Source organism: Aquarana catesbeiana, linkage group LG06 (assembly GCF_042186555.1).
Source record: "Aquarana catesbeiana isolate 2022-GZ linkage group LG06, ASM4218655v1, whole genome shotgun sequence".
Lineage (NCBI taxonomy): Eukaryota > Metazoa > Chordata > Amphibia > Anura > Ranidae > Aquarana > Aquarana catesbeiana.
The window spans coordinates 68,634,425-68,659,904 of NC_133329.1; the positions used below are offsets into that span (position 1 = coordinate 68,634,425).

At 44.6% G+C, this 25,480-nt stretch overlaps 1 protein-coding gene across 12 annotated transcripts in view; it reads left to right on the forward strand.

Moving 5' to 3' along the window:
* LOC141148587 (uncharacterized) overlaps positions 1 to 25,480 on the forward strand; it is a 580,328-nt gene that overhangs the window by 460,134 nt on the left and 94,714 nt on the right. For 11 of the 12 annotated variants that reach the window (XM_073636167.1, XM_073636176.1, XM_073636171.1 and 8 more), the window contains one exon: positions 12,410 to 12,661. The exons of the other annotated variant lie outside the window; for it this stretch is intronic. In XM_073636167.1, coding sequence (XP_073492268.1) covers positions 12,410 to 12,661 — 252 coding nt within the window. The remainder of the gene's footprint in view (positions 1 to 12,409; positions 12,662 to 25,480) is intronic. 12 annotated transcript variants of the gene reach the window in all.

Below are 25,480 nucleotides of genomic sequence, written 5' to 3' on the forward strand. Positions count from 1 at the left end.
CCGATCGGAGCGTGTTGTCGGAAATTCCGACCGTGTGTGGGCTCCATCGGACATTTTCCATCGGATTTTCCGACACACAAAGTTGGAGAGCAGAAGATAAAATTTTCCGACAACAAAATCCGACCGTGTGTGGCCTGTTCCGACGCACAAAGTGCCACGCATGCTCAGAAGAAATTCCAAGACGGAACAGCTCGTTCTGGTAAACTTAGCGTTCGCAATGGATACAGCACTTTCGTCACGCTGCAATGTTAAAAATGGTTTAATACAGCGCACTCTCTTCTTCTTTATAATGTGACAAGAATTAAGTAGTTTTGCTGCTCATATTCACACACACTTCTCACAAAGTTTTATTTTGGTTTTTTTATTGGGATTCCCTGAATATATTGTTATTAGTTGTCACATCTGACAGAATGTTTTTTTTTTTTATTTTATTTTTTTGGGGATTTTAAGCCTTTTTTTTTTATTTAATGTTTGGATTTTTTCCAAGGCTGATCTTTGTTCAATGTTATTTTTATTTTTACTCCAGAATATTTTTGTGTGTGTTGTGTGTGTCAAGTTACCCAACCATTGATATCTTTTATTATTTAATCTCCAGGAGATTGTTTGTTGTTGGTGTCCCTTGTTCATTTCACATTGTATATTTGAAATGTACCTGAATCCTCACAAACAAACTGTCCTTTTTGAAGTAAAACACATAGGAGAGTATAATTCAAAACAAAAATCCTTTATTAAGGGATCAGAACCAAACAAAGAGGAAGGCAACACTGGATCAACATGAGAAATTAGCGAAGCCTGGGACCCCCACGGCAGACATCAATTCTTCAACATCAAAATTGGTGGCCTGAGGAGTCCATATGTAAGGGAGGGCAGTCTGGTTCAGAAGTCCCAGAGATCCGGATAGCAGCAGATGACATCTGTGTCCCCAGGCTGTGGTACCACAAGAGGCTGCATCTTTTGGCCGACCAGACTGGATCCAGGGTCCTCACTTTCTGGTCTTCCTTTCACGCTTCCTTCCGGGCTGTGGCTGTGCAGTTGGAGATGTGGCAGGAGGAGGAGTAGGACCTGGAGGAGGACTGGGAGGACCTGGAGGAGAAGGAGGATGAGGAGGAGGACCTGCAGGAGGAGGAGGAGGACCATTACAAAGGTGTGTCTGAGCTGTCATTTGGCCCCTCATACTTTTGTTAAGAGCCTCCAATATGAGCGCCTCACACATGGCTTGTTGGCCCTCCTCCATCCTCTGCATTTTATAGGCAATGACGGCAGCAATGTCCTCCTCCACGGTCTGTCGTGCTCCCAGGACCTCTGTAGCCCTCCAAAAGAGTCCTCCGGTAGCCTCCTCTAGGGCACTCCTCCTACTGCCACTTTCTCTTTTCTCCTGGCTGAGACTTCCCTGTGTATGAAAAAGGGACATGGATTTAGTTTTTGCTTCATCAATCACAATCATAACTTAGTACTCCCAACTAACATCTAGTTAACATCATTGATTTTACAACCAGAAATATTTAGAGGAATGCTATACCTGGCTCAATCTGGGCTCCTCCACATGCGGCCTGGAAGGGCCAGGTTGGGAGTCAGAAGCCTCAGCCGGGGGGGAAGGAAGCGTGGAAGGAAGACTGGAGAGGGATGGCCTGGGTTCAGTCTGGCCTGCCAGAAAATGCAGCCTGTCGTAGTACAACATCCTGGGGACATAGATGTCATCTGCTGCTCCGGATCTCTGTGAATCCAGGACTTTCTTGCGCTCCCTTAGATATGTACTCCTCAGGCCACCAATGAAGATCTTTAAATAGGTGATGTCTGCCGTGGGGATCACCTGCTTCACAATTTCACACAATTGCACCAGTGCTGCCTTCCTCTTTGCTTGGTTCTTGAAATGGGGGTGTTTAATCTCCCACAGACAGGGCAGCTCCCTTAAGATATCTATGAATACTGACATGAAGTCATTGTCTTTCAGTAAGATATCCATGTTCACTGCAAGACACAACACAAGACAAAGCCTAATGTCAGACAAAACTCTCCTAATCTTGTTACAATATAGGCTTCAATGTAGAAGCAGTATAGGCACAAGTTTGTCTCTTACCTTCGTTCTTACGATCGGCGCGTCCAATGCTCCTTTCTCCGCTCACAGATCATACGTAATACGCACGCGTGTTACGCTTTATACACACTGCGCATGCGTGTAACTCCGCCTGCCCCTCACGTTCTTTCTAGTCTATTCCCCACCCCTTTTCGTTCGGCGCAGTGGGTGAAGAGCATGATGGCGGAGTTAGAGCAGGTGTGTGCTAATTATAGCAACGAGGAGGAGGAGGAGGAAAGCCCGGATCCGGACACGTCCCGATCCAGAAGGAGACGTTTTAAAGGCACAAATATGTCCTTTGGGGAGATGTTGGAGATGGTCGACATCATGAGGAAGTCCGACTATGACGGGAAGTATGGGCCTTACCCCAACCCCAACATCAGAAAGGCCAAGATCATGGCGAAAGTGATCAAAAGCCTTCACAGGAATTTCGGGGTACGAAGATCGAAAGATCAGCTCAGGAAGCGGTGGTCGGACCTGAAGTTAAGAGAGCCAGAGCAGTACCGAAAGATCCGGAGAGTGCTGCAAAAAAGTAAGTAGTTGTGCTGTGTTCCTATTCTTTCTGTCTTTATTGCGTTCGTGCTGCTACATATGCTTTTATTATTAATTGTAACGTTTAAAAGGGCAACTTTAATGTTCATGGGCCCATTATTCGTTCGTATCAAACATTTTTCTTTCGGCCTCTAAAACACCATTGTTTAGGCCATATGCATTTTCCACATTTTTTTTGGGCCTACTTGGATGCCAAATTTTTGTATGTGTAGATGGGTTTGTTACTAGAATGAAATGTCAACTAGATTGTGTGTAAGGAGAGGACACTGAGCAGCTGTTTTCACATCTGGACACTGGAGCACTAGTGTGGGACACAAGAACACCATTTTTATTAGGGGGCCACACAGGTGCTCCAGTGTAAACTATAGGGGGGTCTCCATCTGTGAAGCTTGTACTAAACAGGTAAAGTATTGCAGCTTGACAAAGGGCAAAAAAAAAATACATCTTGGAACTCGGCTAAAATAGACAATTGTACCCCACTTCCAAGCAATGTTTCCTATTTCTAGTTCTGCCATCAAATATCTGTGTGCTAATTATACCATTTTTGTTTTACATAGGGGAGAAAAGACTTTGAGGACACCCCTCATCCGAGGAGACCAGAGACCCCCCACCTCTGGAAGAAGGTGAAATACCCCAAACCTTGCTGAGCAGGAGGATGAAGAAGATGTGGTGGAGATTGGCACCACAACAGGTGAGTGTCTGCGACCACAGGCTCAGGTAAAAGAGATGGATAGTGGCAGATTTTTGAGACCTGTTTTTTTTTTCTTTCTCTCTTTTTAGGTGATCGTGATGTGAGGGATAGAGAACGTTTCACATCAGAAAGTGCCCAGATCCTGATCGGGGAGATCATGGGGTGTAATGCCGAACTGCAAAACATCCAGCAAAAAATCAATTATGTTACTAAAAAAAATAATAACATCATTGATGTTTTGGGGCGAATTTAAAACCCCACAAAATCACTTTTTGGATTGTGGTCCAATCTTTTCAATTTTTTTGCAATGTTTTGAAAAGCCAAATTTCGAGGATGCACACAGTGTGCCAACATGTGCTATCTGCCATCACGGGAGATCAATGGACGCGTTTTGGGGGTGCAACCCCTTCCTCAATTATAAAGTCGCGTTGAGGAAGGGCTTGCTCCCCCAAAACACGTCCCTTGATCCCCCCTGATGGCAGATAGCACATGTTGACATTCGTAAATTGGTGTGCATCTTCCAAATTTGGCTTTTCCAGGGGTGATTTCCCCCCATCTGAACTCTATATCAAACCCAGTTCCTAAATACTGATGTCTGATATAGCCTTCAGGTTTTACCTAATGTGAACTTTGAAAGTTCAAGTTTTTTGTCTTTCTTGTTGGTTTTAACCAGGCCTGTTTTATCTGAAATGGACATTTCTATTCTTGATAATGCTACTGCAAAAATTGTTATACAACAAACATGTTGGTTTGTTTTAAAAACCTTTGGTAAATGCACATGTGATTGTGCAGGTATAAAAAAGTTGCTTACTCAAGAATGTGTGGATTATTGTGTCAACACTACAATACAACACTTTTGGGGTGATGTAATTGTTGTTTTCTGAGAAAGTGTGGGTTATTTCCTAAGGGCAAATCCTCTTTGCACTACAAGTGCAGGTTCCGTGCAGTTGCAAGTGCACTTGTAGTGAAATGTGTTTTTACATTTAGGAAATAACAGCCAACAGTGCTTTGTATAATAAGGTTACACAATCACAACATTTTCTGGACTCAACACATTTCTGTCAGGGTCAGCTAAAACAAACACAAGCAGTAAATTTCCACCAAAAATTTCTTTTTTTTTTTTATTATAAAAAAGCTTCACAGATTTGCTGGTATATTGATAGCCCCCCTACCCGCAAAGAACTCCAGGTAGCATAACCGGACATCACGGGCACTCAGGGAGGGCAAGCCAGGACGGCCACTTTCAAGCGCCGTCAGTGTGGTTTGATGTAGGATTCCGGCCTCAGGCCCAACTGAGCCAGCATAGTTGGCCGAATGTTTCCTTAAAAAGTTATGGAGAACACAGCACGCAAGTATTATATGGTTCAGTTTATACTCCGCCATATGGATAGGTGTCAGAAATAGGCGGAACCGGCTGGCCAGGATTCCAAATGTGTTCTCCACCACTCTTCGGGCTCTGGCCAGCCGGTAATTAAAAACCCTCTGTTCCGGGGTGAGGGTCCTCATTGGAAATGGCCGCATCAGGTGGTCCCCGAGCACAAATGCTTCATCAGCAACAAACACAAATGGGAGTCCTTCCACATTGTCCTCTGGAGCTGGCAAGTCCAAGCTGCCATTCTGGAGATGCCTGTAAAACTCCGTCTGGGCGATGACTCCACCATCGGACATCCGGCCATTCTTCCCCACGTCCACATACAAGAAGTCGTAATTAGCCGACACCACCGCCAACATCACTATACTATTAAACCCCTTGTAATTATAATAGTACGACACCGAGTTGGGTGGTGGGACGATGTGGACGTGTTTCCCATCAATTGCCCCTCCGCAGTTAGGAAAGTCCCACCGCTCGGCAAAGTGGGAGGCCACAGTCTGCCATTCCTGTGACGTGGAAGGAAACTGTTGAGGAAAAAACAATAAACATTACTATTTTTACTCTGAAACATGGCAAGCAGATTAGACACAAACATTATGGGGCAACCTCCAGATAGCATTTATTAAGGGGAATTTAACAACACCAAAGTATAAGGTACACCTATCATATTCCCCCTCCCCCCTTCTCATGGGCCATTTCTAACATTATAGGGGGTGTGTGGAAAACTTGGACAGGTAACCCTCTTCACTTCATTGAGAGATGAATGCCTAAATAATGGGTATTACTTGGAACAGCCCCTCCTTAGTTACACTATTGGCAGTCCACTGGACAGGTAAGAAGTGTCATAATACAAAGATATAAATACACACTGTACACATTTGAGGACATTTGGACATTCTGCTATTACCTATCAAGATAATAATAGGATACAAAAACTTTAAACAGTACCATTGGAAAGTATACAGGCAGGCCCTTGCACTACATGCTTTGGGGAATTCATCCATAAATCTGACCAGTAAAGAGGTGGGTATAGTGTGTATGGGTTTGGCAAAGTCAGCAGATAGATGATTGAGGATAGAGAATTGGGATCAGCTGACTTAGCAGTTGGGGGAGGGAGGGTTACTAAAAATGATTTGGGGACACCACAAAAAAAAGCCTCTGGCACTCTGCCTGAATTTAAAGCTAAAATAACATTTCCAAACATTTTAGGGGGTGTTTGGGGTAAAGCACTACTATGGAGCTGATAAAATACATTGTTAAGTGACTACATGAGGTGAATATAGGGCAGGAGACACCATGCTGGGGAGGTTAGTGAAGGGCAAATATGTATGAAGGACATACATATTTAATAATTACATAAAAATCCAGCATGCATGAGGACAAAGGGAACATTCATAGCATATTACAATCATGGTAATTAGGGAATGAGGAAAGAAATACAATATATTATCAAACATTCAATACAATAAAATGTGATATTAAAACATAAAAATCTTACCTTCATATACTCCTTCTGCAGGACCTGTATGATGGCAGAACAGGTCTCTGGGATAATGATACCCAGAGCCTGGGGGGAGATGCCTGTCGAGAACTTCAAGTCCTGCAGACTTCTCCCTGTGGCCAAATACCGCAGGGTAGCGACCAACCTCTGCTCCGGAGTGATGGCTTGCCTCATGCAGGTATCCTGCTTGCTGATATAGGGGGTCAGCGAAGCCAACAAACGGTGAAACACGGGGTCCGTCATCCTGAGAAAGTTCCTGAAATCATCAGGATTATTCTCACGGATCTCACGGAGCAAAGGCATATGAGAGAACTGGTCACGCTGAAGCAACCAATTCTTGGTCCATGAACTCCTCCCCACCCTGTTCATGGACTAGACTTGTGTCAAGGTCAGGACCCCAACACCAAGCCCCCGCACAGCACGAACTCTACGAGGATTACGCATCTGAAACATGGCTAGAAAACGGTCGGCTGCTCAGAACGAAGTAACAGAACGCACTGAAGAACAGCAAGGCCTGTGAAGAGCGACCTGAAAACCAGTAACGAACGAACAAGAATACAATGACTACCTAAAGTCACGCGGAACTTGCTGCACGCACTGAAGAGCAGATACAAACCCACAAGCACAAACTGAACAGCAGAAAACGATCTGAAAGCCACGAGTCTGAAAAAGCGCGAATCGTCTCTCACCAAACTTTTACTAACACGAGATTAGCAAAAGGAGCCCAAAGGGTGCCGCGCTTGGTTCTGAACTGGCCTTTTCTAGTCTCGTCGTACGTGGTGTACGTGACCGCGTGGTGGCGATCGGAAATTCCGACAACTTTGTGCGACCGTGTGTAGGCAAAACAAGTTTGAGCCAACATCCGTCAGAAAAAATCCTAGGATTTTGTTGTCGGAATGTCCGAACAAAGTCCGACCGTGTGTACGCCCTATAACAGTCTCAGTCTTAAAGAGACCCTGTCACAAACTTCAAAAACTGGAAGAAAAAAGGACAAAAAAATAAGTATCTTGAAAGCCTACTTGAAGCATTTTTTCTTTCCATAAGTTTTTTTTTCATTGCTTTGCAGTGTTCCTCAGAATTTGATAAGATCTGGTAAATTGTGCTGTAGCAATGGGCTTGTAGGAGCCTAAATTAATTATTTAGCAGGCCATTCTCATTGTAGGAGGATAACCTGTAGAAAAAAAAGCACCTAGTGGTAGTTCTTGGCTGCTACTTTTCGGATCACGGTGGATTCGTTGCTTGTCAGTAGTGCTGGGTGAACGGTTCAGCCCAAGCATGAGTTCAGGCCGAACATTGGCTGTTCGCCCATTCGGAGAAGATCCAAATTGTCAGGGCGTTTGAATGTTTATTTGGCCCACCGAACGACCACAATGCACTGCCCTGTTGCAGAGTGCATAGAGCATTGGAAGCCCTGATTGGCTGAATCAATGATGACTCTATCCAATCATGGCTCATTGCTCTTAGTCCCACCCCACACTATAAAAATATTGTTCCCATAGCGATCATTTTCAGTGTGATATTGGAGTGGAGAAAGATAGAACAGGGCTCTGTTCAGTGCTATTAGCGAGTTAGTGTGCTATTCTGATTCTATTGTCCGTGTAGAGCAGGGGTGTCAAACTCATCGTGGGCCGCATCAGCATTATGATTGCCCTCAAAAGGGCCATATCTGTAAGATTAGATGTCCAGGGCATCCCCTCCCCTTACATTAGATTTCAAGAGCCACCCCACCATCAAAAGTGGAGTCCCCCACTCTCCCTTACATCACAATCACAGTGTACCCCCCTTTACTTATGCTGCTGCTGGCAAGAAGCTGTATGCATTGCTTGAAAGCAGAAAGTAAGGGTCTGGAGGAGAACCAGATGAGGGCTGGAGTTCTGCAGATGCAGGAGAGGTGCGAGGGCCACATGAAATGGCCTGGACGGCCGGATTTGGCCCGCGTGCCTTGTGTTTGACACCTGTGGTGTAGAGTATCACTTTAGTGTAAATCTAGCGATAGTGCAGCGTGAGTGTAGTGCAACCATTCATCTTTACTTTAGTGTCACTTTAGTGTGAATCTAGTGACAGTGCAGTGTGAGTGTAGTGCGACTGTTCGTTTACTGCAGTATATTGCAGTGTGTTAGTGCACGTTTAACGCAGGATACTTCAGTGCGTTGGTGCATGTTCACTGCGGTATATTGCAGTGCGTTAGTGCAATTTAACACAGTATATTTCAGTGCATTATTGCACGTCTACCACAGTATATTGCAGTGCGTTACTGCACGTTTAACGCAGTATATTGCATTGTGTTAGTGCACGTTTAATGCAGTATATTTCAGTGCATTGGTGCATTTCTAATGCAGTATATTACAGTGTGTTAGCACACGTTTAAAGCAGTATATTTTAGTGCAGTATATTTCAGTGCGTTGGTGCATGTTTACCGCAGTATATTGCTGGAGCAGACTCTGCCTGGCATTATGGACAGGGCACTCGAGGTAGAGCAGCAGAATGAAGAGGACATCCTTCTCTGTCTCTCTCAAGGCAGCTTTATGCAGACACCATTCTTGCGTTGCCACACAACACACACAAGAGGAGAGGCAGGAGACAGAGGAGAAGGAGGAGGATTCTGGCAGGTTTGGAGGCATTGAAGCAGAAGAAGACATACACCAACCCTTAACAGATGGTATGTGGCTGGGAGGAGGCAGTTCCAGATACTGTAATCCTCAGTGACCCCGAGGACTATGCTTCTCATGCCTTCTGATGCATCATAACTTGCAATGAATGGGCTTCCTCATTCTTCAAAGCCTGCGAAAGGACCTGAGAATATGTGGCAACAAGGAGCAGGGCCGGGAAGCCAGCTGCGGCGTCCTTAACAACCGATCAGTCATCAGCTGTCAATGGGTTTTCCTACCGACGGCTGAATAAAAAAAAATGGTGGTTAAAAAAGAGAAAATTTGGATTTTAAGGGAAACCTCATGCCAAAATAAAAAAAAAACAGGAAAGGGAGGTGGATGAGCGAGTACCCCCCTCCTTAACCATACCAGGCCACATGCACTCAACATGGGGGGATGGGTGTTTTGGGGCAAGGGGGCTCTGCCCCCCCACCCCAAAGCACCTTGTCCCTATAATGATGAGTACAAGGATCTCATCCCCACAACCGTGGCCAGTGGTTGTGGGGTCTGCGGGGAGGAGGCTTATCAGAATCTGGAAGCCCCCTTCAACAAGGGGGCCCCCATATGCCACCACTCCCCATGTGAATGAGTAGGGTACCCCCAATGTCCCCCGATGTAAATCCATTATCAATCACACCGCACCTCAAAAATAAAAAAACAAAAATGCACTGCCGCCTATGAAGGCTCTCCATCTCTTGCAGGCTCCGCCATTTGACAGTGCTTATATAGGTAAAGGATGGAGCCACCTGGCGACATCACCTGGTGACACCACCCCCTTGTGACATTGCTAACCCAGCATGCACCAGTCCCTGCACGCAGACCCCCACAACCCCTGGCCATGGTTGTGGGGATGAGGCCCTTGTCCCCATCAACATGGGGACAAGGTGCTTTGGGGTGAGGGGGCATAGCCCCCCCTGCTCCAAAGCACCCACATCTCATATGTGCTCGTTCCTCCCCCTTTCCTGACCTATGGACTTTGGGGGGGGGGGCATGCCATTTTTTTCCTAGTTTTTTTTTTCAATAGCTGGGTGCCGGCAATTGCAACCATGAGTCAATATAAATGTGATTTGACTTTTTTTTCTTGAGGAATTTAATTTTTGCTGCAGCAGGTTCTATATATGCTACAGATACACCACTTTACTGGCACACTAAGGGGGACCCCCCCGGCACTATATTTAACCACTTCCCACCCGGCCACTGCACATAAACGGCCGGGTGGGCTATCTCTCCTTCTGAGTGGACGTTCAGGAACGTCCCTCAGAAGGAGCGGGATCGCGCGCGCGCGTACCCGCGCAGCGGCATGATCCCGGTGCGCTCGTGTCACCCGGACACGGCGCATCTCCGATCGGTAGGAGGGCTCTGCGATTGGCCCTCCTGATCACATGACGGCCGTGTCGAATCACAGCCGTCATGTGATGTAAACACAGAGCCGGTTGCTAGGCAATCTGCTCTCCTCTCCTCACACGGAAGTTGTCAGTGAGGAGAGGAGAGCGGATCGCTGCAGCCGGCTGGTGATCAGTGAGTATGAGCTGTTTTTTACAGCTTTTTACTCACTGATCACCAGTCTAGTGTCCTGACAATGTAAAAAAAACACAAAGTAAACACACAATGTCCCCAACACACGTCCCCACAACACATGTCCCCACAACACATGTCCCCACAACACATGTCCCCAAAATACATGTCCCCAAAACACATGTCCCCAAAACACATGTCCCCACATAGTAAAAACACATGTCCCCCACAAATGTCCCAGTAAAATCACATGTCCCAATGATTATCTGCACACATATGTCACCTGTGCACATCTGTACATTATCATTTGCGCACATGTGTCCGTGATCACACAAACCAATTATTATACACTTAACGGGATTTTTTTTAACAAAAACATGTAGCAGAATAAGTTTTGGCTTAAATTTATGACAAAATTCGATTTTATTGGATTTTTATTAAAATAGAAAGAAGAAAATATTGTTTTTTTTTCCAAATTTCTGCTCTTTTTTTCGCTTATATCGCAAAAAATAAAAAACGGAGTAATGAATAAATACCACCAAAAGAAAGCTCTATTTGTGTGAACAAAATGATAAAAATTTCATTTGGGTACAACATTGTATGACCGTGCAATTGTCATTGAAATTGTGAGAGCGCTGAAAGCTGAAAATTGGTCTGGGAAGGAGGGGGGCGAAAGTGCCCAGTATTGAAGTGGTTAAAGGAATTTTTAGTTTTTATTGTTGCACTTTAAAAAAAACAAATGTTTTAAAAAGAAAAAAATGTGCATTGATACATGTCCCCCAGGGCAGTACCCGGACCCCCATGCCCCTTTTATGGCCAATTACTTGCATATAAACTTTAAAAATTGGCACTTTTTATTTTTCCTGCTCAACTCCCATAGACTTCAGTGGGGTTTGCTGTTCAGGTTAGAGCTTTTCCCCTGTTCTGAAGTTCTGCTGTGAACCGAACAGGAGGATGTTCGGCCCATCTTGTGTGCACATATTGTACTTATTCCTTCCCAAATTTATACCATGCTGACTAACAAACATATTTCAACACTGACATAATAAGGAAATTACTTCAATATGGAATCTTAAAACGAATCCCCATAAAGCTCTTGCTATCCATACCGAATTCCCAAATATTTCTTCAGTGTTGTCACATGAAAAGATATAATAAAATATTTACAAAAATGTGAGGGGTATACAGTATCTCACAAAAGTGAGTACACCCCTCACATTTTTGTAAATATTTTATTCTATCTTTTCATGTGACAACACTGAAGAAATGATACTTTGCTACAATGTAAAGTAGTGAGTGTACAGCTTGTATAACAGTGTAAATTTGCTGTCCCCTCAAAATAACTCAACACACAGCCATTGATGTCTAAACTGCTGGCAACAAAAGTGAGTACACCCCTAAGTGAAAATGTCATCTAACTCGTTAGTGTTACAAGGTCTCAGGTGTGAATGGGGAGCAGGTGTGTTCAATTTGGTGTTATCGCTCTCACTCTCTCATACTGGTCACTGGAAATTCAACATGTCACCTCTTGGCAATGAACTCTGAGGATCTGAAAAAAGTATTGCTCTACATAAAGATGGCCTAGACTATAAGAAGATTGCCTGGCCCCCCTAATCTACATGCAGGGCGCTGGGCAAATGGCATGGGGGCTTGATCGCCGCCTTTACGTCCGTCTCCCGCCGGGGGGAGGGGTTGAGGGTACGCTACCTTCCCGTCCGTCTCCTGCAGGGAGGGGTGGTTGGCGTGGGCTTGCCACCCCCCCCCCCAAATATTGAGCACCAGCCGCTACTGAACTTTCATTTTCTTAAGTTCATCCTCTACAGCTATTACCTTTTGTATAATTGACCCTCCCTTCTAGATTGTAAGCTCCCTAAGGGCCCTCTGTATCCTCTTGCATTGTAGCTGTACTGTCTGTCTTCATGTTGTAAACGTTGCGCAAACTGTTGGTGCTATAAAAAGAATGACTTTTAGCCCTGTTTATGAATGGATTAGTGTTTGCTAACAAACTTCTTAATAGTACTCGGCTGGTAAGCAAAACTATTTATTGATATTTTAGTGGCTGAAGAAAATCCATCTGATGCATCAAAAATTATAAAACAAACTCCAACCAATCCAAGCTGGTCTACAGGGAAAACTGGAGGCAAAAGTCTTGGATCCCCTGAACAACATCTTCCACCTAAAGATTTACAAGTATCTCCGAGATCGAGACAGTCATTTGCTGAAAAGCCGCCAAATCAAAGAGAAGAAAACAATACAACTATAACTCCAGCAAAAAGACCAAAGGAAAATCCTAATACACCACACAATCGTAAGTTACTTGGTTAACATTAGACGCGTGCAATTAGTTTTGTTCCCAATTCATTTTTTAACAAATTTAGACAAATTCGTTAATGCGGAAAAATCCAAATTAACCAAAACACGTTTATAGAATTTTTCACTGATCATGCTGCAATGATGGGCTGCAGATGGGCACTGATAAGGCTGCATTGATGGGCACTGACCCTTTGCTTCAAAATTCTTTATTTAAAATGTACCTTTTTTTCCTGAAACTTCCCTCTTAAAATTAAGGTGTGTGTTATACACTAATAAATACAGTAGTTATCCTTTAGAAATTTCGGATTTTCAAATTATCGAATTATCATCGAATTTTACGAATTTTTGAATTAACGAATTGCGATCATATAGTATGACCCGGAAAAACTAAAAAAAATAACTAAAAACGAATGAAACGGAAACTAAAACGAACAAATTTTTCGGCAGTGCACATGTCTATTTCTGATGTGAAAATGGGGGGGGGCTTCTGATGTGAAAGGGGGGCACCCTGTTGTGAAAGTGAGGACTTTGTTGTTATGCAGGGCTTCTTATTTAAGAGGAAGATCCGATGTGATAGAGGGACTCTGATTATTTATTATTGATTGGTTCCATTCAATTTGTTTAGATGCAGCATTCGTTATTTTGGATAATTCGTAAGTTCGGATAAATTCGTATTTGTTACGTTCACTAATTGCCAAATTTGGAAGGAAATTCCAATACCTTAGTTATTATTTAGAATTTTCGTTTTTTCGAATTTTCTATATTTTCAGATTTTCCGATTTTCTAATTTACGAATTGTGATAATAACGAATGACCCGAAAAACGAAAAAAATAAAAAAACAATGAAACGAAAATGAACAAAGTTTTTGGCAGTTCCTGTCTAGTTAACATTAGAAATGAGAAGAAAAAAGCTTAAAGTCTATGTACAACTAAAAATCAAATGTAACATACTGCAGCTTACCAGTGCTTAGATTTGGTGGCTGCATTTGTTTTCTTTATTTTCATTTTCAGGCTTTTTTCCCTTATTTTTACTTGGTAATAAAACCGGTAACACAGTTCTTTTCCTTGGATGACAAATGATCACTCACTGCACTATATGCATTGATACCACCACCTCTTTCCATCTTCACAACATAGGGTTCTGAAGTCTACAAGGAGAAGTGGGAACAATACTAACTGATGAGCAGCAGGGCAGGGAACATAGGAAGATTTTTGTGCTTATATATTATTATATATTTTGTACTTATATTATATATTATATAGTTATAAAAAAAAAAAGAAACTATCAGTGGTATATTTAAAGGGCATGTACAGTCCAAACTTTGTTTTAGTTGTTGATTGAGTAGTGAAGGTTAGAGTGAAATAGTTAAAACCATGCCATGCTATTTTGTGCTGTTTTGTAAGCCACAAGGAGATTCAAACAAATGTCATAGGAGTCTAAAGTATTATCTCCACAACAAGATAGCAAAAGCAAGCCAAGGCTTTTCGGAGGCCAAACATCCCCCTTCAACCACTTGCCGACCGGCCATAGCTGAAAGACGGCTACAGCGTGGTCGGCTTATTCTGGGTGGGCGTCCATGGATATCCTCCCAGAATGTTGTTCTCGCGCGCCCCCTCCGTATAAAGCAACAGAATACGTTCGGTCACTGGTCTCAAGAATATTTTAACCTCATTCTGTTGAAAGATCTTGACCTCGACCTTACGGACACAATTATCTTTGCTTGGCAGTACTTTGGTGATCAGACCTAAAGGCCACATATTCCTTAGTGTCTGGCAATCTTTCATGAGCACAACATCACCAGATTTTAGATTAGGCTTTTCAGTGTACCACTATCTCCTTACTTGTAGAGTAGATATATATTGTTCCCTCCACCGGTTCCAGAAGGTATTGGCAAGGGTTTGTACTTGTCTCCATTGACGTTTGTAAAGGTCCTTCTCACAAAATTCTCCAGCTGGAGCACCGGCAAGACTAGTCTTTTGCGAGAATAACATGGCAGGTGTGAGGACTACTGGATCTTCAGAGTCACTTGGAATTGATGTCAAAGGTCTGGAGTTAATGATAGCTGTAACCTCTGCCATAAATGTCACTAAACATTCGTGAGTAAGTATTGCAGTTCCTACTTGTAGGAAGATAGAATCAAGAATTCTGCGGGCTATGCCTATCATCCTCTCCCAAACACCTCCCATGTGAGAAGAGTGTGGTGGGTTGAAGATCCATGTGCAGTTTTGCTTTTCCAGCCTGGGTATGGTGTTTTCGAAAAGTGGTGCAAGTTTTGTTTTCCCCATTACAAACCCTATGTGACATTGTCATTTAGTGTCTATGGTTTTCAGATAAGCTACAGCAGTAATTGCTTTAACAGAAGCATCCGAAAACACACAAAGTCTTTACATCTGAGCATCAGCAGATGACAGAGGAGCATATGGTCGTGGAATTTTAAGGTTGGATAGAGCTGTTAGTGAGTCCTTCCACTCTAGCCATAGGTTCTTCTTGTCAGTGGGGAGAGGGTGGTCCCAATCTAGCAACTCACAGGTTAAGTCTCTAAGTAGTGCCTTACCCTGGATGGTGACAGGTGCTGCAAAGCCTAAGGGATCATACAGGCTGTTTATGGTAGACAGGACACCTCTACGGGTAAAGGGTTTTTCTTCTGTGTTTACTTGGAAAGTAAACGTGTCAGATCTTAAGTCCCAAAGCAAACCAAGGCTGCGTTGCATGGGAAGTGAGTCTGTGCCTAGATCTAAGTCCTTTAACTCGTTAGAATGATCTTGGACAGGAAAGGCTTCTAAAACTTCTCTACAGTTGGAAGCAATCTTATGGAGTCTTAAGTTGGAACAAGCAAGCATTGATTGAGTTCTTTTGAGGAGACTGATTGCGGCTTCATTTGTGGGTAGTGATTTCAAGCAATCGTCTACATAGAAATCCTTGTCCACAAACTGTCTGACATCTGACCCATACTCTAACTCTCCCACTCTAGCAGAATGTCTGAGGCCATATATAGCAACCGCAGGGGAGGGACTGTTGCCAAATATGTGAACCCTCATGCGGTATTCTGTGATGTCTCCAGAGGGGTTGTTGTCCCTGAACCAGAGAAACCTCAGAAAGTTGCGGTGTTCTTCTTTATAAAGAAAGCAATAGAACATTTGCTGTATGTCTGCCATAAATGCGACTGAATCCTTGCGAAAGTGAAGAAGTACTCTTAATAGTCTGTTGTTAATGTCGGGGCCAGAGAGAAGGACATCATTTAGAGAGACACCCTCATGTTTGGCGCTGGAATCGAACACCACTCTAATCTGCCCTGGCTTCTTAGGGTGATAGACTCCGAATATGGGTAAGTACCAATATTCCTCTGAATCTTTGAGGTTTGGGGCTATCTCAGTGTAGCACTAACCCCCGAAGGAGCTGCTGATTTATATCAGGCTGTTACCGTCACCTCTTTACCAGTAGTTTTTACCAATACCAGAACTTAGAGTCCATGTTGAGCTTTGTATCTGACAATGTAGGCACCAGTCACTTTAATACTTTTCCATTGCTTTAATGGGAAATAACTGGAAGAAGTAGCAGGAAAGAGGTAGAAGAAGAGTTGCAGGAAAGTTCAAATACCTTTTCTTTGAATCACTGAGGAATTGAAGATCATAGAGATGATTATACCTTCAGTCCAAAATTAAATCTTTGCCCACCCGGATAGATCTCTCTCACTGACCTAGCAGCCGGAGCATAGCACGAACAAAAAGTCTCTGCCACAGAAGAACAATTTACTGTACAATTCTCTGCCACAGGACGTAGTAGTTTTAAATGAACAGCAACACAGTACCAGAACCTTTAAGCCGACCCGGCAGTACTTGTGCGGTAGATTAGGTTAAGATGCATCCTCCAATTGAGTCACCAGGCCCCTCTTGAGACACCAGCATTCCGCACAGTCCTCTCCAAGATGGGTCCTCCCCTGGGTCTTCTCAATTGTTCGGCTTCTTCCCGCAGGACAAACAGCACAGGACCATCTTTGTAGTAGTAGGCCCCAGACAGGCTTCTGGGCCTACTTGCAGGGCTGCAGCAACGCAGCCCTCCGGAGTGGTGGGCCACGAGGTAGAACTCCCCTTAGCACATGGCATATGTCCCTTTAGTACTCTCTCCCATAATGCATAGCAGTGGACCACCTCTGCCGAGTTACCTCTGGGAAAGAAGAGCACTCAATATACTTTAGCTTGTTGCTTTTCCAACATTGACCTATGGTGACAACGACACCTACAGGCAACAATGTGGAACTACACGCAACACAGCCAATGCTGGAACAGAGGCTAATTTAGCCATAGATTAACTCTGAACTATATACAGAACAGATAACCCACTAAATTTACAAATAAGCGCCTGATCAAAATTTTGTCAGCGCTACATACTCCCCCCACTAGAATAGAAGTTGTCCTCAACGTCTGCCAAAAATATGACTCAAGCCTGAGAGTAGGTATTTGAACCCAAAAACTTGAATAGGGAAAAAGAAAGGCAGTAAGAAGAAGGTTACAATTTCAAATGTTAATACAACAGCATATTCACAGGGCTTTTTTTCAGGGGGAACTTGGTGGAACTTAGTTCCACCACCTCTGGCTCAGACCCTTTGGTGCCTGCTCACCACAATCACTTGTAATCACAGAAGTCTGGTTTCTGTGTTTACAAGTGACAGCTCTGCACTCTGTATGTAATGCAATCCTGGTATTTAATGCCCCGTGAAGACCCTCCTACTGTTTTCATGAAATTTGACTGAACACACCCAGTATTTGATGTGATTTGGAGGGTGTGGGTAGGGGGAGGGGTTTTGTGGGGTCGTGGTTAAGTTTCAGCACCTACTGTTTGAGAAAAAAAGCCTTGCATATTCACATCAGTCATGTTACAAAGGCCCCACTGTCTATCTAACTGTAGCGCCTCTAACAGCTTGATAGGAGATCTGGGTTTTTTTTCCTGAAAGAAACAAAGTTAAACACACACAAAAAAAATGTACATTAGCATCACTAATCAATTGGGAGCAAAGCCTCACTCCCAAGAGAATGACACTTTCTTCCGCACACTTTTTTTTTCAAGGTGAACTAAAAGTAACTTAAAAGTCCACCCCTATCTCTGGGCAGACTCCACTATCTATCAGAAGAAATCCAGCATAGCAAAGAGTCTTTGGATATAGAAGGGCTGAGATAAATGAAGTCTCTTGACCATGAAGTTCTCTAAACCCTGTGTCAGGAAAGGGTCCATCCGTTGGTAAGATATATCGTTTGGCATGCAGTACTGGGGTCCACCAGCAGGTGTCTCCTGGCAGTGTTGAACTGTCAGGAAAATATTTCCCTGCTGGTGTCATTTCATCTTTTGGCCGCAGTACTGACGTCCACCAGCGGATGGATCCTGGCAGTATGGAGCAGACAACACTCCCTGCGCTCAGGTGTGACTTGAAGTCAATTATAGTTAGTCCTATAAATACGCGGCAAGCCCTCACATGCTTGCCTTGGTATCTTTCTCCCTGTGCCCTGACCTTGCTGCCTGTATCCTGATCATGAACCTGTTTCTGTCCTGCTCTGCTCTGATCCGATCTGATCCCTATCCCTAGCCCATCCTGTTCTTGTCCCTCCTGATTCCTTTGGATCCCTGCCCTGCAGCCTAACCATCCATCCTCTCCCTGTCCTGCTGGTTTGCCGTCCTTGCCCATCTGCTGACCTCCCTGTGTATGACCTTGGCCTGGCTTTGTTTACGATTCCGTTATCTCCATTTACTTGTATATACTATTTGTTGTTTGTGGGTCTGTGGTTGGTTTTGCACTGTTTATATTCCTCTTACTTGTCACTTGTTTAATAAACACCATTATTTATTCACTTACATGCGTTTTGGGTTATCTCTGTGCAGTCCACACAGTCTGGTCTACTAGTCTCCTGACAGTATACCAAGGCCATCCCTGACCAGACGTGGCTGCACTGAGAAACCGTCCTGGTACGGTGGGCGCGCAAAAGATGGACTTTGATGAAATTGTCTATTATTCTCTGCTGGCGGCAGAGGATAATGAATATTGCCGTCAGACTCTTAAATATTGGACCCGTGACCAACTGCTGGAAACGATCCAATCAGCCCATTTACTAGTAGATCAGGGTCATGCGTTATTTGAGGATGTTCAGCCTTTGATCCAATTATGTACAAAGTCAGCCTTGTCATGCGTTCCCGAAGGTAGTGACGATTTCTCCCCTCCTTTCAGTTGTGACCAGGTTGAATCCCTGGTATGGTTGTTAGAGGATGATTCGGCTTTTTTGATGAACATTATTCCGCTTGTTCTCAGCAGGTGTTATCCGATTGCATTTATTCAGTGCAATCTCTGGTTAGTCAGGCTGTGTGTGACTCAGCGTTTGTTCAACCTGTGCTGCAGGCGTGGTCAGATCTCCTGTCTTTAGCTAAGCCACAATATTCCAGCCCTGCCATTAATCATCTGTCTTCCCAAAAATCTACCTCCCCGTCGCCTATGGCAACCTCAGCTACAGCCCAGTTTAATCAGCCCCCTACCAAATACTACTACCCAGTCTCCAAGTGTCGCACCTATCCTGCCTTCAATCCACCTGTCTCTTCTCCTCCACCTGTAACAGTCCCACAAAACCCTCCTCCACCTACAGTTCCTTGGTCTTCCTTCTGCCCAGCTACTTTCTTTTCTTACAGCCCTGCACCTACATACAAAACTGCACGGGCTAAACCAAAAAAGAAGAAACAAAAATTCTTCCCGACCCACACCATCTTGCCAGTAACCCAACCTGCTCCCACTTCCCAGTCTGATGTCTCGATGCCTGCTACCCAGCCAGACGTCTCGATGCCTGCTACCCAGCCTGACGTTCCAGTGCCTGCCACTCAGCCTGACGATCCAGTGCCTTCCACTCAGCCTGACGATCCAGTACCTGCCACTCAGCCTGACGATCCAGTACCTGCCAATCAGTCTGACGATCCAGTACCTGCCACTCAGTCTGAAGATCCAGTACCTGCCACTCAGTCTGACGATCCAGTACCTGCCACTCAGTCTGACGATCCAGTACCTGCCACTCAGTCTGAAGATCCAGTACCTGCCACTCAGTCTGACGATCCAGTACCTGCCACTCAGTCTGACGATCCAGTGCCTGCCACTCAGTCTGACGATCCAGTACCTGCCACTCAGTCTGACGATCCAGTACCTGCCACTCAGTCTGACGATCCAGTGCCTGCTACTCAGTCTGATGATCCAGTGCCTGCTACTCAGTCTGACAATCCAGTGCCTGCTACTCAGTCTGACGATCCAGTGCCTGCTACTCAGTCTGATGATCCAGTGCCTGCTACTCAGTCTGACGATCCAGTGCCTGCTACTCAGTCTGACGATCCAGTGCCTGCTACTAAGTCTGACGATTCAGTGCCTGCTACCCCGTCTGAGGATCCAGTGCCTGCTACCCCATCTGAGGATCCAGTGCCTGCTACCCCGTCTGAGGATCCAGTGCCTGCTACCCCGTCTGAGGATCCAGTGCCTGCTACCCCGTCTAAGGATCCAGTGCCTGCTACCCCGTCTGAGGATCCAATGCCTGCTACCCAGTCCGATGTTCCAGTACCTGCTACCCAGTCCGACGTTCCAGTGCCTGCTGACCGGTCTGATGACCTTGTGTCCATGTTCCAGCCTAAAGTTTTGCTACCAGTGTTCCAGTCTGATGGACCCGCTTCCCAGTTTGACGTTCTTCTGTCTGCTGTCCAGCCTGATGCGCCAGTGTCTTCTACTCAGCCTGTTGTGCCAATGCCTGTGCCCGCTGTCCAGCTTGAGGTCCCAGGGCCTGCTGCTCAGCCTGACATCTCAGTGCCCATGTTCCAGTCTGACGCTTCAGTGACTACTGTCCAGTCCGATGTATCTATTGTCCAGCCTGGTATGCCAGCACCTGCTGTTCTGCCCAATGTGCCAGCGCCTGTGTCTGCTGCCCAGTCTAAAGTTCCAGTAGCCGCTGCCTGGTCTGATGTCTCGGTGTCGGCTTTCCAGTCCGCTTCCCAGCCTGATGTGCCAGTGTCTGCTACTCAGCCAGTTGTGCCAATGCCTGTGCCCGCTGCCCAGTTTGAGGTCCCAGTGCCTGCTGGTTAGCCCGAAATCCCAGTGTCCATGTTCCAGTCTGATGCTCCAGTGACTACTGACCAGTCCGATGTACCTGTTGTTCAGCCTGTTGTGCCAGTACCTGCTGTTCTGCCTGATGTGCCAGCGCCTGTCTTTGCTGTCCAGCCTGAAGTTCCAGCACCTGCTGCCCGGTCTGATGTTTCGGTACCCACTTTCCGGTCTGATGTGCCCATCCTCCAGCTTGATATCCTGGTACCTGTCTTCCAGCCTGATGTCGTGATGTTGGTATCTCAGCCTGAGATTTCAGGGGCCGTGTCTTAGCCTGAAGTTTCGGTGCCCGTGTTTCAGCCTGGAGTTTCGGTGCCCGTGTCTCAGCCTGCTGAATCGGTTCCCGTTACCCAGTCTGTTGAATCGGTGCCCGTTACCCGGTCTGCTGATCTGGTGCCCGTTACCCAGTCTGCTAAACCGAAGTCTGTCACTTTGCCTGTCAAGCCAGTACCCGTTATCCGATTTGCCGAACCAGTGCCCGTTGTCCAGCTCGCTGAGTCGGGGCCTGTTACCCAGCCCACTGGGCCGGGGTCCGTTACCCAGCTTGCTGAGCCGGTGCCTGTAATCCGGCCTGCCCTTACGGTACTCGCTGTTTGGCCTAATGCTCCAGAGACTGCTGCCCAGCTCGATGACCCGGAGCCTGCTTCCCAGCTCGAAGACCCGGAGCCTGCTGCCCAGCTTGACGACCCAGAGCCTGCTGCCCAGCTCGACGACCCGGAGCCTGCTGCCCAGCTTGACGACCCGGAGCCTGCTGCCCAGCTTGACGACCCGGAGCCTTTTTTTTTTTAAACAGCTCTCATTTTGTTTTAGTTTTCTTGCTTACAACATCGCTGTGTCTCTCATTAACAATATCGTTTGGATCATGTCTAAATCCTTCCATAACTTGAACCCCCCTCCCTTCCCCCACCCCTCCCCCATCTACCCCCCCTCTTTGAAGTCCTGCAAATTTTTTCATCCAGGCCTTCCAAACTGACTAGGTCAACATCCCCGGTGGACATCACTCTTGTTGCATCTTATCCCTCTCTAACTACCACCTGCATTAGCTTGAGCCTCTTAATATCCCAAGACCTCTACTGCTCTTATTGAGCTTTTAAATTTTTGCCAACCCTTCCATTTTTCTTCATACTCCTCCTCTTCCTCAGTATATCTCAAATATTCTAAATTCTGGATTTCATTTGTTTTATCGTACCATTCTTGTAGTGTTGGGCTGCTTTTTTCCTTCCAGTGTCTTACAATGAGACTTTTTGCTGCATTCAACAATTGTGGGATGAGTGTTCTCAAATATGACTCAGTTGGCATTCTGAGACCATGAAATAGACATGCCCATGGGTCATCCGGGACTGCTTTTTGAGTTATCTCGCCAATAATTTTCCTTATCTCACCCCAAAATTCCCTTATTTTTGCGCACTGCTACCAAATGTGTGCCATTGTACCCAACTCCTTACAACCCCTCCAACAGAATTGTGTGGTTTCACTCTGATACTTAGAAACTCTGTCTGGGGTGATGTACCATCTTGTCAAGCATTTATAATTTAACTCAGATACTTTATAATTTACTGAGGTATTGTGAACTCGCTTTATTAAAATTGTAGCCTCGTCGTTTTTGATTTTTGAATTTAATTCTGTCTCCCATTTTTTGATATATACTAGAATATCTATACCCTTCAGGTCTATCAATATTTTATAGATCTTGGAAATCCCTTTCTTCCCTACCTGACCAACACAAAGTTTCTCTAATGGTTGTAAATTGTCCATCGTTCTAATTGGTTGGGGGAGGGTTTCAAAGAAATGTTTTAATTGAAAGTATCGCCATCTATTGAGGATCATAAGATCGCTTTTGTTTTTTAAATCTTGAAATGAACAAAGTTTGCCATTCTCCATAATATCCTTAAGCTGAACTCCTTTTTGCAAGATCCATCTCCCACTTAGGCTCTCCAAACCTGGTGCAAAAAATTCCGTGCCCCACAGAGGGATCAAAGGTGAGTTATACTCCCATTTCTCCCTTTTATACAAATAATCCCATAATTTTAAAGTGTGTCTGGTGATAAAATGTGTCTCAGTACTAAGTTTCCTAAAGAGTGGAGGTATCCAAATTACTTTACTCAAATCTACTTTACTAATCGTGTTGTCCATTTTCACCCAACGCTTTTCTTTATTTCCTTTTGCCCAATCGATAATTCTTGCTAAAATAATTGCTTTGTGGTAACTTCTTATATCTGGTGCTCCCCATCCCCCCTTCTCTTTACCCCTAGCCAATGTTGCATAACTTATACGTGGTGTTTTCCCTCTCCAAATATATTTTATAAAAAGTGAGTGCAATTTTTTAAGGTATGCTTGTGGTAATGGAATGGGCAACATTTGCATTTTATATAAAATCTTTGGCAATATTGTCATTTTGATGATATTGATTCTTCCCCCCCATGAAAGCTGTCCTCTTGTGATTCTGTTCAACTCCCCCTTTACCTCATTGAGAAGAGAAACAAAGTTTGCCTGAAATAACATCTCTCTAGTCCCGGTTATCTTTATCCCCAGGTATTTTAACTCTTTTTTTCCCCACGCAAATGGGAATTCCTTGTGGGCCACGCGATCTTTTTTATCCATCTTATTGATTTCTAGACTTTCGGATTTGGCCGGGTTAATCTTAAAGTTTGATATTTCCCCATATTCTTTCAATGTTTTAAGCAGATTAGGGAGAGTTATTCTAGGTCGGGTGATGTAAAGAAGGATATCATCTGCAAAGGCAGCCAATTTGTGGTCCTCCTCTCCATCAAATACTCCTGAGATATCCGGGTTCTGCCTTATCCTAATTAGCAAGGGCTCAAGCGTCAACACGAACAAAAGGGGGGACAGTGGGCACCCTTGTCTCGTTCCGTTGGTCATTGCAAACGGCTCAGATAATGTTCCGTTAACTTTGACCCTTGCTGAAGGATTGGCATACAACGCCTTTATCCATCTAGTAATGGTTGGCCCAAATCCTATTTCCTCCAACATGCAGAACATAAAGCCCCAGTCTACCCTGTCAAAAGCTTTATCAGCGTCAATTGACAGGAGTAGACCTGGGGCTCCACTATCTCTCATTTTTTGGGTTACCATAAGGGTTCTTATCCCATTATCCCCTCCCTCCCTACCTGGGGTAAATCCCACCTGATCTGGGTGGACCATGCTATGTAAAATGTTCTTCACCCTCCCGGCCAGGATTTTCGCAAACAGTTTCGTGTCCGCGTTAAGAAGTGCTATTGGTCTATAGCTAGAACAGAGTAAGCTGTCCTTGCCTTCTTTCAGTATGATGGTGATAGTCGCTTCTAGCGCTTCTTTTCCCATATCCCACTTTACGCCTATCCCATTCATGTATGAGCATAATTTGGGGATCAAGAATTCTTGAAATTTTTTATAATACAGTACGGGGAAACCATCTGGCCCCGGGCTTTTCCCCACTGACGTCTCCCTTAAAGTTTTTTTAATTTCCTCTTCTGTGATAGAGCTCTCTAAAAGGATATATTTATCTTCTTCAATTTTCTTTAGTCCTAACTCCTGGAAAAAATTTTTGGTTCTCTCTCTTTTATTGTCTGCCTCGCTCTTTGTGATCTTATTATTAATGGAGTATAGCCCCTAGTAGTAGTTTTGAAAGGTTTTGGCGATTTCACTGGTTCTATACTTTACCTCCCCATCTAGAGCCTTAATTCTCTCAATGTAGTTAGTGGTCTTTTTCTTTTTTAGAGTCTTTGCTAGATATTTCCCCGGCTTGTTTCCCCCCATATATCTCTCTTTCTTTACTAGGTTGTATGCTACTCGAGTTTCTTGTTCAATTAAAGTTCTCATGACCTCTCTTTTATTATGGAGTCTTAAGAGTACCTCCTTCCCCCCATCTATTTTATGTGCCTGCTCAAGTTCTGAAATCTCGTTCATTATTTGGAGTTTTTCTTCCCTTCTCTTTCTCTTCTTTTCCACACCTGCCTTGATCAGGATCCCCCTAATATAGGCTTTGTGTGCCTCCCAAACTATTGGCTCCGGGACCTCTGGTGTTTCATTAATTTTAAAGTAAAACTCCAATTCCTTTGATACCAGATCCCTTGTTTCTTTATCGTTTAGTAGATCTTCATTTAACTTCCAACTAGGGCTCTTATTATGTATCTGTCCTGTATTTACTGTTATACTTATAGGTGCGTGATCAGAAAAGGTCATTACCCCGATGTTAGAACTACCGCCTCCAGCCAATGGTGTTCAATCAAAAAAAAGTCCAGTCTAGAATAAGTCCCATGCACGGGGGAGTAGAACGTATAATCCCTGCTATCAGGATGCTGCACACTCCAAGCATCCACTAGTTGAGACTGATGTAGTTTCTGTCTCACTCTATTTCTCCAGGCCATGCACACCCCCCGCGCATGGGATGATTTATCCTTTTTTGGCTCAAGGCACAAATTAAAGTCGCCAGCCATTATAGCAAAACCGTCCTTAAATTCCAGAAATTCAGCAGTCCTTTTGATCAAATATCTGTCTTGATTTTTATTTAGGCCATATATGTTTGCCAGTGAACAGTCAATACCGTTGAATTTCCCTTTCAGGAACAAAAACCGTCCCTCCGGGTCTGTCACCCTCTGATGTAGGTCGAACCTTACTCCGCTGGCAAACCTTATGGCAACACCTTTTGCGCGCAATGTGGGTGAGTCTCCATAAAACCAAACTGGATAGTCCCTGGAAAAAACTTT